The following is a 14,050-nucleotide window of genomic DNA, read 5'->3' on the forward strand; positions in this document are numbered from 1 at the left end:
GACGTCGGCGGACCAATCGGAATTTGATCAAGTACCTTCGTACCTGTGTACTAAGTACTTGTGTTCTCGTGTACCACCACGTTGGAGTCCACGAAGCAAAGCGATAATTCGGCACTACCTAGAACACAACCACTCGGAAATGAAACAGCAGTCTACTACCTAAGGGCCCCTACCATAATCCGCCATGCGCACCTCTCGGATATCCAAGGAGACGGCCGCGATGCTCGGCGACACTCCCCTACCGTCCACGACATCCCGCCGCGTAACGCGTTCTCTAGCCCGTTTCGCCTACCAGGCCGCGAGCTCTCCGATTTCGACCTCAGCCCTTTCGGAACAGCCTTCTCTCCTCGATATAGAAGACAGTGTCGGCCCAAGAAAGAGACGCCGAACCGTCAAGACCGAGCCAGACCCCGATGTCTTTCCCTCCTTGGCCCCCAAACAAGATGACACCAGAACACCATCTCCCGCGCCTGCTCCTACTCCTCGCAAGCGCCGAAAGCCCGCCCGCGTCGTCAAGGGTCCTTCGCCTTCGTCAATCTCCACGGTCGAGCCCCCGTCCGACTGGGAGGAGATGTACGCCCTGATCCGGGAGATGCGGCTCACCGGCCCCGCCCGCGACGCAGCCGTCGATACCATGGGTTGCGACCGCCTCTTCGACCCAAATGCGAGCGAACGCGACAAACGATTCCACATCCTCGTTGCCCTGATGTTGTCCAGCCAGACCAAAGACACCGTCAACGCCGTCGCCATGAGCCGCCTGCACTCCGAGCTGCCGCCGCATGCTCCAGGGGCGCGGCCGGGATTGACCCTCGAGAACGTTCTCGCTGCCGAGCCATCCAAGCTCAACGAGCTCATCCGTGTTGTCGGGTTTCACAATAACAAGACCAAGTACGTTGTTGTTCGCACAATATTTTACAATCACATGGTTCGAATTCGTACAAGATAGACGGACCAAGCAAGATAGGGCTCGTGTCCTGGCCACAACACTGACATTTAAAACCGATAGATACATCATGCAAGCCGCCGAAATCATCCGCGACAAACACAACTCCGACATCCCCACGACCATCGAGGGCTTGACCTCCCTCCCCGGGGTGGGACCAAAGATGGCCCACCTCTGCCTTTCCGCCGCCTGGGACCGCACCGAGGGCATCGGCGTCGACGTCCACGTCCACCGCCTCACCAACCTGTGGGGCTGGCACCCCCGTCCCACCGCCAACCCAGAAGCCACCCGCCTCGCCCTCCAGTCCTGGCTACCGCGCGACCGCTGGCGCGAGATCAACACCCTCCTCGTCGGCCTGGGACAGACCATCTGCCCGACGCAGGCCGGCGCCCGGCGTTGCGGCGAATGCTCCCTCGGCCTACGGGGCCTGTGTCGGGCTGCAGACAGGAAAAAGGTCGCCGATGGGCGAAAAGCCAAAGTGGAGGTCAAGGCCGAGGCGGCTCTCAAGGTCGAGACGTACGAAGACGGGGTCGTCGCGGAAGCTGTCGTGGAGGAGACGGCGGTCGTCAAGGAAGAGGTGAAGAAAGAAGAAGAGGAGGACGATGAGGAGAAAAAGGTTAAGAAGGAAGAAGAAGAGGGATGAAGGGAGGTAGGACAGAATATTGAGCGAACATCTCGGCTTGCAAGACAAGCGACCAGAGTCGCAATCATACCATCCGCCTTTTGCTGCCCAGCTCGGGTACCAAGACGGCGCAAGAAAAGGCTTGCGGGGAAAATGCAGAAATGCGGCGGCGCCGGCGCTATTGTGCGCCCGACCGACAGCGAACCGGTGGCGTGTGGGCCACGTAGCAATGCATGGCAGCCGGATTTCGAACACCTACACTACAGGCCGCAGCAGTCAACATCTCTTTCCATCTCCTTGGCAGCTTAACCAACCCCGCTGTTCATGCCCGAGACATGCGGGTGGAATGCGGCGACTGTCGAGTCATCAAGAAAAAGGTCCTGCATGGTCACTGGAGACGATATCGGCGATAAGCAGGTGCCGAAGGGTGCGGCGCCAAGCAGAACCATTGGCAATCGGTAATGCCACATGGTCGACCGGCCATTCCATTCGATGGCGCGGAAAGACGAGACATCCCGACTCGATGCAGGCCCGTATAGATGAAACCGGTCACTGAGCACAAACGCAAGTTTATAAGCATAGTGTAACAATATCGAACACGTAAAAGCTGCCAGCGCAGCTAGGTAGTAGGGAGCTGAAAAGTGGATATGCATGCCTGGCAAGCATGCATGCCATATCGAAAAGTGCAGTTGCTGCATCCAAAGTCGGTCGTTCCGTGTTGGGTATATTACGCTATCGACAAATGGTCCGTGATATCTAATCCAGTACGCCACCGGACGGATATTGCCATCGCCACCGTTTGCGCCATGCCGGCGCCGGTGGCTGATTCTATACCGGATGAATAGACAAGAGTAACAAGACAAACGATGAGATGGTCCAAATGATCCAAAATATTTCTTCCTGGTTATTCCCATGGCCTGTAATGTGTGGCCGGCCTCCTCTTCGCGACGGGAGGATGCGAAAAGACGATATATAAAAAATGACCCCGATACGCCGCGCGGAGGTCTCAGCTAGCTAACCAGGACTTAAAATACATAACAGTTTGTATGACGAGGCGAAAACAAAATGTAAGTGAACACGCCTGTTCAAAATTCTGGTTGTCGTGAAGAAAAATAGATGTTTGCGGCGATGGGAACCGCCGCATCATGTTGGACGCCTGGGCAGATGCAGAAAATCCGTAACGTGATCATCAACTGTTAAAGCGAAATTTCGATCGCCAAACAGTTTGGCACGTATCCCGATTCGTATGCATTCCCCTGTTATATTGTGTTTCGTGTTCCTCGTCGTTTCGCAATCGGACCACCATCCGGGTTTGTCGATGCCGAGGCAGCCCATGTCGCTTGTTCGTTGTGAGATTGGCTTTGGAGGGCTAGGGTGAAGTGTGAGGATTCCACGACAACACGCCCGCTCGGTCGGCGGTGCATGTAGTCTCGTCGTCGTCGTCCTCTTCTTCGCATACCGCATCGCAAGTGGATGTTGGGGGGTCCGACGAGAAACTGCGTCTCTCGAATCTTCGGAGGCGCTGGGGGGTTGCCCAGGTCAAAAAAGGAGACGTTGCGCTATACGCCCCTGATGACATGTGTCCTCTCGGCCTCGAGCTGGGCTGCGTTTCGTTCGTGCGATTCCTTCTTACACTATCGCGATTGAAGACGAGCCAGTGTCAGCAAGGAGACCCTCTGCTTGTAGAACATCTCCGAGGCCAAGAAGCCAGTGGAGAGACGGATTGGGCATGAAGGAGGACGAGGGCGAAGAAGAAGCAGAGGAAGAGGAAGAGCTTACGTCTTCTAGACCCGAGCACTTGTGATCCTCCAAAAGGCGGTGCTTGCCGCAGAAATGACCCTGGCAAAAGCCACAGTCGCCGACAATACGCTGGGCCGGCTCGCGGCACTCGGTGGCAGAGCAGCGAATCTTCTTGGGGGGCATGGTGTCGGTTTGGGGGGTTCGGAGATTGGCGGTGAGAGTGTGGTGGTGGTAGTGGTGGCGAGACAACGTAGAGCGGTAATAGGAAATTCGTTTCGCTTGACTCGGCACGTTGTTCAAGAAGACTCAAAGAATCGGTGAGACGGTGAGACGGTGAGAGAACGAGGAGGAAGAAGGCGGTGTCGAGGTTTAAGTAGAGAGAGGTGAGGTGGGTCGAGAGGAGTGAATAAGAGATGGGGGAGGGAGAGGATAGATGATGGGAGAATCACGAGGTAGGAGGTGGTGATTCGTCGGGAGAAAAAAAGAAGCAACGGTCAAAAGAAGGTGGTGAGTGAAAAGGGGGAAAATGGAACAAGTGGTGAGGCAAAGGGCGAGGTGGTTTTTAAAGGGGGCCCGCCAACAAATGACCGATTCACACGGGAGGCGAAGGCAAGGCAGCGGTCCATAACGCAACACCGGCCCAGGCGCCTGACAAACCACCAGAGGCGCCAACGCAGCAAGCAGGGCAGGCAGGCAGGGTAGGCGGGTTCCGGGGGTGGGTACCTTAGCTGAGCAAGACGCAGGGTGCAACGGCGCCAATGCAAGCCTAAATGGAGACGGTGTGGGTTCGGTGCGGTTACAGGCCGGGCCTTCCACCGTAGTGTACGTAGTGTAGTGTACATGGTACACCAGACCGACGTCTGCACGCACCACATGCACACGACCGACCGGCAGCCACGTCAAGTACTCTGTACTGTTTCCCTTCGTACCCCGGTCAGGAGAAGCCTTGTAATACGGCCACTGTCGTGTATTCGTATGTACATCTATCATGAACTGAAGTTTCAGAAGACTCATCTCTCCATCTGCTCTACTTTGGACGTATCCCACTGAAGACTCGACTCAACGGAGTTACGTTACGTTGTACGAGAGTCGACGATAGTGTCGGCTCAGTGGGTATCCGGTACCTGCACCAAGTCGGACGGCGTACGTGTACGTACCGGTATCATTGACATTTACTCAGCATCAACCTAAGCAGTCATCACGATACTTCGTAGTTCCAGTCTCGAATCATCTGGAACCACCCCGTCCGCCTGTCCGATAGTGCCTGTCGACAGCCTAGCGCTTGGCGATTTGTATTCTTATCATACTAAAAACGCTTAAAAGGCAACATTGGCTAATATCCTCTGTTGGGGTCCAGGATGCAAATCTAAGAAAGCCAAAAGGCGATATCACGGATAGCGTCAATGCAACAAAGCAAAAAGGAGATCTCAACAAAAGGTCGGTCTTCCCCGGGGCGGCGGGCTGGCGTTACAAGCCCTCAGTCTAGTTCGTCTTGGCTCTTTTCTTCTCCCTTTGCTCCGAGAACGGATGTCGTGGAACCCGAGACGAGATTGGATAGCGGAAGGACCTAGAACGAAACGAACGATCTCCGTTTAGCGGGGAAAGTAGGCCACGTGTAAGCATGAATGACTGATAAAGTGATACTTTTGCCATCCTAGAACGGGGCTCGCAATCCCTTTCGTAAAATTAGTAACGAGTACACATTACGAAGTACTCTATAGCTCATCACGACGGGCGGAATGAGGCATTGCAGTTTTCCGGTTGTGGCAAATTCAAGTGTGGGGCCCCATTATTATTCATCCATCGGCAAGTTCGGGCCCGCCGGGCCATTCGACCTCGTGACGGTTTTTCCTGAATGGGAACGCAGACGACGACTCAGCTTACCGGTACCCTCGTCTAAGACAACAAGAGGTAACTAACAAAGCCCTTTCGCAAAGCTGTCGGTACTTCGTACAGTCGTAGTTATAGTACGCAGTATAGGTAGCATTGGACACTATCGTTTCGTCCCTTTTCGCTTATCACATGTCCTACCCGGTATCAGGGACAAATGACGACATTTGCCTACTTTTTTTTCTTACATGGCGCGAACGGCCTTTGCAACAATCTGCGTCCTACCACAGCAGTCTGTTGATCGACTGTACCACATCTTTGCCCATTTTCTACGTTTTATTTAATTGATTGGCTCTGACTTTGAATCCGGGAACGATTAAAGCGAGACGCTTACTTTCCCGTGGCGGGTATTCTCGTCGCGGCGGCTAAACGCCATGCATGACCTGGCGGATGGACTCCCGTACGAAGAACGTTGCTTCGTACACGCCCAGCTACCCATTTTACCGAGACGTCACCAAGGTGAAGGTGTCAAGTCACCGTTTCTGTTTCGCTATTCTGGGTTAAAGCGGTTTGTACATATCCCGGCAAAGTTCCGGTTCTGCCTGAATCTATGTGGGTAGACTCAGAGACCTTACGCCGCCCACCATCAGGCAAAGCCTCACTGCGACGAGTTCAACAACTTTTTTTTCCAAGGAATGTCATGCATCCAGATACTAATTATGCATCTTCCACATCTCCTTCATCGCCGTCGTATCATCATAACTTCATCCGCCATGTATCGCTTTTGTCCGTGTCCCTCCCCCGAAATATTACACCTTATGACCTTTTGACCTTTCTTCTTTTTCTCTTTCTGGAGTCGATTAGAGGATAAGTGACTTCCTCAAGCGTCCAGATTCCGCATATCGACAACGGACCGGATGCAGTCACCCGACTTCATCACCTCAAAGGCCGCATTCATCTGCGGCAGCGTCTTACGGTGGGTGATAAACTCGTCCACCTTGAGGTTGCCGTTCATGTAGTCGGATACCAGGCCCGGTAGCTGGCTGCGACCCTTGACACCGCCAAAGGCGCACCCCTTCCACACACGGCCAGTCACCAGTTGGAATGCTATAATGGTTTTGTCCAACGCGTCAGCACTTCCATCCCGCACGACAGGAGAGGAGGGGAGGACAGGGAGAGATGGAAGGGCAAGGGGAAAAAAAAAACATACGCCTGGTGCTGATCTCCTGGCCGGCGGCAGCCACACCGATGATGATGCTCTCGCCCCAACCCTTGTGGCACGCCTCGAGGGCGGCCCGCATGACGCTGACGTTGCCTGTGCAGTCGAACGTGTAGTCGCAACCGCCGTCCGTCATCTCAATGAGCTTGTCGACGACAGACTGTCCCTTCAGGTCGTTCGGGTTGATAAAGTCGGTGGCGCCAAACTTGCGTGCCCATTCCTCCTTGGCGGGGTTGACGTCAACGACGATGATACGGCCCGCCTTGTTGGCAATGGCGCCCAGGATGACGGACAGGCCGACACAGCCGGCGCCGAAGATGCCGACGCTGTCGCCCTCGGAGACATTCGCGGTGATGCGGGCGGCACCGTAGCCAGTGGTGATACCGCAGCCGAGCAGGCAAGTCCGGTCCATCGGAGCATCCGGCTGGACGGCAACTACGGAGATGTCGGCGAGGACGGTGTACTGGGAGAAGGTGGAGGTGCCCATGAAGTGCAGGATGTCCTTGCCGCGGGCACGGAAGCGGCTCGTGCCGTCGGGCATGACGCCCTTGCCCTGGGTCGCACGAATCTTGCCGCAAAGGTTGGTCTTGCCCGACTTGCAGAATTTACACTCCTTGCACTCGGGGGTGCTGTACGGGGTAGAATGTTAGATGTTGTCTCCAAGATTCTTTTCCTCTGCCCTCTCTTCTCTCGGCGCGGGGACGGGGGGCGGCTTGATTGGGTCGGTGGCACACGTACTAGAGCGCGACGACGTGGTCGCCGGGTTTTACATTGGTGACGCCCTCGCCGACGGACTCGACGATACCGGCGCCCTCGTGACCAAGGACGACGGGGAAGGCGCCCTCAGGGTCCTTGCCAGAGAGGGTGTAGGCATCTGCGAGGCGCGAAACGTCAGCATTTGACTCTCCTCTCCATCATTATGGGGCCCTTAGGAAATATGGCGCGAAAGAGAAGCGGACTGACCTGTGTGGCAGACACCGGTGTAGTAGATTTGGACGCGGACCTCGTGGGCCTTGGGGGGAGCGACCTCGATATCCTCGATGCTCAAGTCCTTGCCGGCCTCCCAGGCGATGGCGGCCTTGCAAGTAATGGTCTATAGATTGCGAGAAATAGTCAGCACTGCATAATCCTCTACAAAGAGGCCAGCCACAGAGGGGATTGATCATGGCGTGTCGATTGTCCAGGCAGAAAACAACGATCCTCGGCAACTACCCCGCAATCAATGGAATCGAATGAAGGCAATCCCTTCACGGAGGGAGGATACGCACTTTTCCGACGGTAGACATGATGCAACTGTTTGGTCGTTCTTGGGACAGTACTGATAGTGAGAACCTCGTGCGTAGAGAGTCGTATATCGCTCGGTTCGCAGATTGAAAATATTACACCCAGAGAAGACGGTCCTTTTTGTTGCCGACAGTACAACAGCGTACAAACATAGCGACTCTCACTGCCGATGCATATACCCCACCTCAGGCCATTCCCAAGTCAGATGGATGAGGGGGTTCGCAGACTGGGTTACGTCATAATCTACCGGCATTGATACTTTGATTCTTCTTTTCAACGCTCGTCTTTTTCACGTGAGTTCCTTTTCAACTCTGAATTTGTGAGCAAGACGTGATTAGTAAGGAATATGTACATTTTTACCTTGGGATTACATAAGACAGCAACACAAACGAGACTCGTCTTCTCGACATCCTTTCTGACCTCGGACTCCAGCTTGTGCTTCACTTTGACGCACGTTTTGTCTGGAGTATTGGTCAATCTTTTTCCCATGATGCTCACCAGGTTCTCCATCCACCAACATACACGAAGATTCAGAAGTGCTCCTCCTAATACTCATGCTTCATCCCTCCTGGTGGTCGGGGTTCAAAAAAACAACACCGCACACTCTGCTTCTACTCGTAAGGCTATGAAGTGAAGGCGTCAGGACGCGGATTCCTACCGAAAATCGCCAGCTTGTTGGTATGCTGAGAATGCGACGTGATCTCCTCGTCTTTTCCCATCATATTCTCTTCAACAGACTCCAGACATCGTCACCCATTTTTCTCGTCCTCGTCCTGTCGAAGAATACGTAAAAGTCCCGTCCAGGGACTTGACTGGTCGGATGAATCCCCACAAGGACATCAGGATAACGACAGCCGTTATCGTGGCCACCAGGCTAATAGCACAACATTGTGCTTCGTGCTTACGTATTCAGTAGACAACAGGCTCCAAAATGCAGCGTAAAGATGAAATCGCCGACCGCTGCTCGGCCAGCTCAAGTCAACCCATCTATTTGCTAATCTACCCATGGCAAGCCTTCATTTTGTGATCCTCCAAGATCTGGTCAAGTTACAGTTTAATCGGATACCGTCGACGTACCGTGCCGCCATACCTGGTCATCATTAGCGCTGCGCTACGTGTCTCTACCCGTACACGGGTCTCTCGGCAAGTACTCACTTATAAAGCAGCATCGGGATCGGCGTCATCACAAGAGCTATCACTCCCAAGACGGTATTTCCGATGCCCAACCCCAGCGATTCGTATAACGGGGGACCTGCCAACGGGAGGAAAGCTCCCAGGACGGACATGGACGCCCTGGAGGCCGCAACAGCCGAGGCGGCGTAGAGAGGGAACACATCCACTAGATACGTCTGGCAAGGCACGAAAATGCCGACCATCCCGAACCCAAAAGGGACCATGCCGACAATAGTGACAGCCCTATCCGAAAACCAGACTCGTCAGTTCCATGTGGGATGAAAAGACAGCAAGGTCAACAAATAGAGGCTGCTCCAAGGTCTTACCAGTGTGCTTTTTCTTGCGTCGACCAGCCGTACCAAAAGAGCGAGACGGGGACAAAAGCTGCGTAGTATACGGTGGACGGAAGTCGCATCTCGGCTTGAATGGCGTTCTATCATCAGCTGGATTGGTTTCACAACGTGGCGCCGAGAATCCAAACTTACGTTCGTACACGTTGTTGTTCTGCTTTGTGAGCTTGACGACGGTGGCGTCGTTTGTTCTCATGATGAGGTAGAGAGACAGCTGTGAATAGTCAGGTTTGGGGCCATTTCAACGCGGGGAAAGATTGGTAAGAAGATGGGGTCCAAGAAACTTACAATCATCCCTACGGCCACTATAGACGACGGGTCAGAGGTAGGAAAAAACAATCATATTTCGAGATCGCGAGTCTGTTTGGAGGATACATGGTGTACTTACGCGGCGTATATGCTAATCCGACGAAACTGGTTGGCCAGCCATAGGTCTCTCCAAAGACAGTTGGGATTGTGGTGAACCAGAGGTATAAGAAGCCATAAATCGAAGACACGTATGCACAGATCAGGATGACAATGGGCGACCTTGTCAACAGCTGCGCTCTGGTTAGTCGAGCCAAGTCTCGAGGCCAAATAGGGGAATCGGACGTGCCTGGGTAGGTCGGATGATGCTTCTGGCCAGAATCTGCGTGGTGGACAAGTTCTGGTCCAGTTCCGTTCTGAGGTCGTCGCGGCCGGTCTCTTTTCGCAACCGCTGGGCCTTCTTTTGCAAAAGTCTGGGTGCATACGACTCTTGCATGAAGAGAGTCATCGCCAGGGTGACCGAACCCGAAACGATTAACAGAATCCAGTAGGTCTTGCAGCCGTTAGCTTGGGAGAAAAGGAGCAGAGGGATGATGGGCCTTGAAGCGTACCCAGCGCCAGCCCAGATGTTGGGCAATGAATCCGCCACATATCGGGCCAACTAGTCAGTTCCCCAACATGTCAGTACATCTACACAGCGTTGAGAGGGGGGTGGACGAAATGGGGCGCAGTTCGGGAGAAAAGGGGTAAAGGGGAGTGGACGGGAAAGGGGGAAGGGAGTTCATGTCCTTACTCGCCGGCCCGAGAGACTGGGCCATGATGATCAAGGAGCTCGCCGAGGCCCTCTGTTCAACCGGGTACAGGTCCGCGACGATGGCGGGAGGCAAGGTCATGACGGCCGAGCCGCCGACGCCGGCAAGAAAACGCATGACGATAAGGCCTGCCATGTTGGGGGCCAATGCGCTTCCCAAAACCCAGGCGTTGAAGGTCCACGTCGACAAGATGACGACGGGATACCGTCCGTACATCTCGCTCAGGGGTCCTAAGAATAGGGGACCGACGGCAAACCCCAGAATATAAATCGTGACCATGAACGAGCCGAGTATCAGGGACGTCTCGTTGAGTTCCTTCAGGGTGAGAGGGATGGCCGGGGCGACTAGGGACGATGCCAGGGGGCTGGTGGGTGGTCAACATTCACGTCTCGGCGGTGTTGATGCTCCTGCTTCGCTCACCTCAGGGTTGATATGATTCCCATGAGTATCATTAAAAGTCTTTTTTTCCAGGTTGACCAGTTCCTGGGAGCAACGGGTCAGCATTGGGACCTTTTCCTTCCTTTCTTTTTCCCAAACGAAAAGAGATCGAGACCTCGATGCAAGCGCCTAAAATTAATTACCTGGGATTCGATGGATCCGTCTCCGACTCCCAGCCTACCAAACTCCTCTCCAGGTCCATGAGGGGGAAAGACTCTTTGACAATCGGCGAGTTCGTATTGCTTTCTAGTTGGCCAGGCTGGTCAGAGCCGTGACCAGAGTCATCGGACTCTACCATGTTGGGTTTCTCCATTATGGGCGGAACAGGTTGGCGATGTCCAGGCAGGGATAGTCGGAGCCCTGAGAAGCGTCTTCTCAAAGGGTCGATATTGGGAATTGCGATATAAGTAAAAGACCCGAGACTGAATTTTTTGCGACAAACTGCTGACCTGGCCTGGGAGAGGGAGACGAAAATAAGCTTGCCCATCAGGTTGGGTCATGGGTGCAGTGTCGCCAATGGTGTGTGTACCAACCGGGAACGGACCGGACACGGGGGTCAAAGCCCGCGCCAGTCCGGGCCGGAATCACTTTACCAGTCCAGTAGATGCACGCCAACGTCAAGCAAGCATTTCCCTGCTACATAATGCCAGCCCCTAGCCACGGAGATAAAGGAGTTTAGAGACCCGCCCTGTTCCTTTTTCGCAATTCCACACTAGAATATAGTCAGCACATTGTGCCTACGTTGTAATCACCTACTGCCGCCTTGCCACATTGTCCGTCCGGACTCTAGTCAGGAGGAAAGTGTTCCGGCAGTCGCTGGTGCTTACAACTCTCGCCAACGCCTTAGAGCCTCAAGGGTGTTTCTTCTCCACATGAGGTAAGGAACATGAAAGTGTGGAAAGGAGTGACTTGTTGCAACTGTTGGGCGGCTACGCTTCGACCATGGAGTTGTTTTGAATCTGGCCGCGAAATCGCTGTCGTAGGGCAAGTCAGAGACGATGTATGCGCCAGGGGCAAAGGGTAGCTTTTATTTCATTGCAAAGTCCCCCCTTTTTCGCGCCCTGTGCCTTGGGTACATGGTCGAAGGTCGAGTTCGGCCATGCAGTCCGGAAGGACGAGTAGCCAAATGCGCCAAATACCGCCCCAGCGCTGCATCTCAATGTCATTTCTTCTTACCTTACCGGCGCCTCTCCGAACCAGACGGTATTTGAGATGAGTTTTAGGCGCCACGGTTCGATTTGCGGTGCGAATGTGTCCCAGTTGGGAAAAGGTGGGAACTAAGACGGATTTCGGCCAGCCTATTTCGTCCCGCAGTCCCGGGACCGGCTCTTCAGTCTCCGCATGCCACCTCTAGCTCCGTCCGGGGAAAGCTCCCACCAACAGCGCCACAGCAGGTCTATCCGTCCCACAGGGCATGCAATGATACATAATGTTTCGAACCTCCGATGATTGTCTTTGATGGCTGTCTTGGAGGGATGAGACTCTCGAGTCAAATTCCGACACCGCCACTCATGGACGCCCGCGAGGTTGCAAAGCACGACTCGGCAGCTTCGTGCTGGATCGTCCTTCATGGGAAAGTATACGATGTGACCGACTACTTGGCTGATCACCCGGGAGGAAGTTCTGTTTTGTTACGATGGGCGGGCAAGGTACGCGACTGATCTCTCCCCCTGTTTCCTTCCTTTCTTTTCCAGTACACACATGAGCGCAACGAGCTGACGCGACGGGACGGCCCAACAAAGGATGCTACAGCCGAGTACTCCAAGGTGCATTCACCTTCAACAGTCCTGGAAACTTTACCAAAGGGTGTGTGATGAATCTCCTTCTCCATCACGTAGTGTAGATCGAGGCTAAAGCAGGCACGCCGCACGCGCAACAACAGAGAAGCATTTGGGCCCTCTTGACCCCGCAACCGCCGAGTTTCTGAAGGATGGAGCCGGGTCTGCGGCTGGAGCTGCGACCGGGGAAGCCAAGGATGACTTGATACCGCACATCAACCTCTGCGTCAAGCTTGACGATTTTGTCGAACCCGCACGGCACACCATCTCGGAACAGGCCTACATATACATCTCCTCGGCGGCCGATACCCTGCAATCGCACCACGACAACGTCGCGCAGTGGTCCAAGATTACTTTCATCCCGCGAGTCCTCCGCGACGTGTCTCATATCGACTTGTCGACGTCCATGTTCGGCCAGCGATGCGCCATGCCGTTCTTCATCGCCGCGACCGCCCTGGTCGGCCTGACGCATTCGGACGGGGAGGCTGGCCTGGCCAGGGTAGCCGCAGCCCGCGGCGTACACTATTCCCCCAGCACGTACACGTCGGTTCCGCACGCCAAGATTGCAATGAGCCACGGGGAAGAAACGGGGGGTGGACAGGGACCTGAGTCGGTCGATTCGTGTCTTTTCTTCCAGCTATACGTGCAGGCCGACCAGGACAAGACGCTGTCCCTCATCCGGGAGGCGAAGAGGCTGGGCTACCGGGGGCTGATGATCACGGTGGATACGCCTTGCGTGGGAAACCGCGATGAGGACCGCCGGCTGAAGGCCCGAGAGGAGCTCGAGTTCGGGACGGCGATGACACCGCAGCCTCGGAAGGTTAGCGAAAAGGGCAAGAAACCCAAAGTTGTCCCCGGACGCAACAGCGGAGGGCTGTCCCGGTCGTTGAACTGGAAGGACCTCAAGTGGATCCGGGAGGCGTGGGGAGGACCGATTGCGTTGAAGGGAATCCAATCGGCCGAGGACGCCAAACTCGCCATGGAAGCCGGAGTCGAGGCCGTCTATCTCAGCAACCACGGGGGCCGGCAGCTGCATTCTGCGCCGCCCTGCCTCGCCACACTGCTGCGGATCCGTAGGCAATATCCGGAGGTCCTCGATCGGTGCGAGATTTTCGTGGACGGCGGACTGATGAGGGGAGGAGACATTCTCAAGGCGATTTGCCTCGGTGCGAAAGCAGTGGGCATCGGACGACCGCTCCTCTACGCCATGGGCGCCTACGGGCAGGAGGGTGTGCACAAGGCCATCGACAGTGAGTTTTCTTTTCCCCCTGACCACTTACTTTTCCCATCTATTGGAATACGTCCATGCTGAACGAAATGTGTGCAGTCTTGAAATACGAACTGGAAACGACCATGGCATTGCTGGGCGCTACGGAAATAAGCCAGCTGAACGAGAGTATGGTAAATGTAGCCGCGCTTGAGCGGGATCTGTATTTGGATGATCCAAGGTTATCGAATCGGCAGATGTCTAAGCTGTAATTAGGTAGTCGGCTGAGGGGAGGGAGAGAATAGAGAATAGAGAATACCTAGAAGAGAGAGAATAGAGAGAGGAATAATCGTGCCAAGGAGGTTTAGGCAGGGACATCATTGCTGACTAACGGATCGTGACCTCGTT

At 54.7% G+C, this 14,050-nt stretch overlaps 6 protein-coding genes across 6 annotated transcripts; 3 read left to right on the forward strand and 3 right to left on the reverse strand.

Moving 5' to 3' along the window:
- Window positions 1-184: 184 nt before the first annotated feature.
- ACRALDRAFT_2073568 (uncharacterized protein) lies at window positions 185-1,439 on the forward strand (the record flags this gene model as incomplete). The annotated part of the gene is made up of 2 exons (XM_071022224.1): window positions 185-888; window positions 1,007-1,439. Coding segments are annotated over 2 exons (1,137 nt in total), but the record flags the coding sequence as incomplete, so codon positions are not given.
- A 1,685-nt stretch (window positions 1,440-3,124) lies between these two features.
- On the reverse strand, window positions 3,125-3,488 carry ACRALDRAFT_2100947 (uncharacterized protein; the record flags this gene model as incomplete). Its single annotated transcript, XM_071023034.1, has 2 exons — window positions 3,125-3,199; window positions 3,345-3,488. The coding sequence occupies 2 exons, from the start codon at window positions 3,486-3,488 to the stop codon at window positions 3,125-3,127; spliced, it is 219 nt and encodes a 72-aa protein (XP_070877018.1).
- Window positions 3,489-5,563: 2,075 nt separating this feature from the next.
- Window positions 5,564-7,809, reverse strand: ACRALDRAFT_1074792 (uncharacterized protein). The gene is made up of 5 exons (XM_071018283.1): window positions 7,623-7,809; window positions 7,318-7,447; window positions 7,093-7,228; window positions 6,346-6,983; window positions 5,564-6,242 (listed from the first exon to the last, which is right to left on the reverse strand). The coding sequence occupies exons 1-5, from the start codon at window positions 7,638-7,640 to the stop codon at window positions 6,016-6,018; spliced, it is 1,149 nt and encodes a 382-aa protein (XP_070877019.1). The 5' UTR covers window positions 7,641-7,809; the 3' UTR covers window positions 5,564-6,015.
- On the forward strand, window positions 5,574-5,965 carry ACRALDRAFT_207225 (uncharacterized protein; the record flags this gene model as incomplete). Its single annotated transcript, XM_071022193.1, has 2 exons — window positions 5,574-5,660; window positions 5,756-5,965. 2 exons carry the CDS (start codon window positions 5,574-5,576, stop codon window positions 5,963-5,965), a joined length of 297 nt encoding a protein of 98 aa, XP_070877020.1.
- Window positions 7,810-8,618: 809 nt separating the features above from the next.
- On the reverse strand, window positions 8,619-10,585 carry ACRALDRAFT_1040113 (uncharacterized protein). Its single transcript, XM_071015163.1, has 9 exons — window positions 10,201-10,585; window positions 10,019-10,068; window positions 9,753-9,960; window positions 9,550-9,705; window positions 9,450-9,466; window positions 9,297-9,375; window positions 9,138-9,231; window positions 8,794-9,054; window positions 8,619-8,728 (listed from the first exon to the last, which is right to left on the reverse strand). Exons 1-9 carry the CDS (start codon window positions 10,496-10,498, stop codon window positions 8,686-8,688), a joined length of 1,206 nt encoding a protein of 401 aa, XP_070877021.1. The 5' UTR covers window positions 10,499-10,585; the 3' UTR covers window positions 8,619-8,685.
- Window positions 10,586-12,168: 1,583 nt separating this feature from the next.
- Window positions 12,169-13,914, forward strand: ACRALDRAFT_1029084 (uncharacterized protein; the record flags this gene model as incomplete). The annotated part of the gene is made up of 4 exons (XM_071014867.1): window positions 12,169-12,306; window positions 12,400-12,463; window positions 12,540-13,685; window positions 13,763-13,914. The coding sequence occupies 4 exons, from the start codon at window positions 12,169-12,171 to the stop codon at window positions 13,912-13,914; spliced, it is 1,500 nt and encodes a 499-aa protein (XP_070877022.1).
- Between the last annotated feature and the right edge of the window lie 136 nt (window positions 13,915-14,050).

Source organism: Sodiomyces alcalophilus, assembly GCF_042370955.1.
Source record: "Sodiomyces alcalophilus JCM 7366 unplaced genomic scaffold ACRALscaffold_2, whole genome shotgun sequence".
NCBI classification, from domain to species: domain Eukaryota; kingdom Fungi; phylum Ascomycota; class Sordariomycetes; order Glomerellales; family Plectosphaerellaceae; genus Sodiomyces; species Sodiomyces alcalophilus.

Bases quoted from the DNA above. Each gene is read 5' to 3' on its own strand.
- ACRALDRAFT_1074792 (XM_071018283.1), bottom strand. The intron at 6,984-7,092 runs GTACGTGTGCCA...TACCCCGTACAG, and splicing joins GACCACGTCGTCGCGCTCTA to CACCCCCGAGTGCAAGGAGT. The intron at 6,243-6,345 runs GTATGTTTTTTT...AAACCATTATAG, and splicing joins CCAGGAGATCAGCACCAGGC to CATTCCAACTGGTGACTGGC.
- ACRALDRAFT_1040113 (XM_071015163.1), bottom strand. From the start codon at position 10,498: ATGGTCACGATTTATATTCTGGGGTTTGCCGTCGGTCCCCTATTCTTA. The intron at 9,706-9,752 runs GTCCGATTCCCC...GACTAACCAGAG, and splicing joins CATCCGACCTACCCAGGCAC to CGCAGCTGTTGACAAGGTCG. The intron at 8,729-8,793 runs GTGAGTACTTGC...AATGATGACCAG, and splicing joins ATCCCGATGCTGCTTTATAA to GTATGGCGGCACGGTACGTC.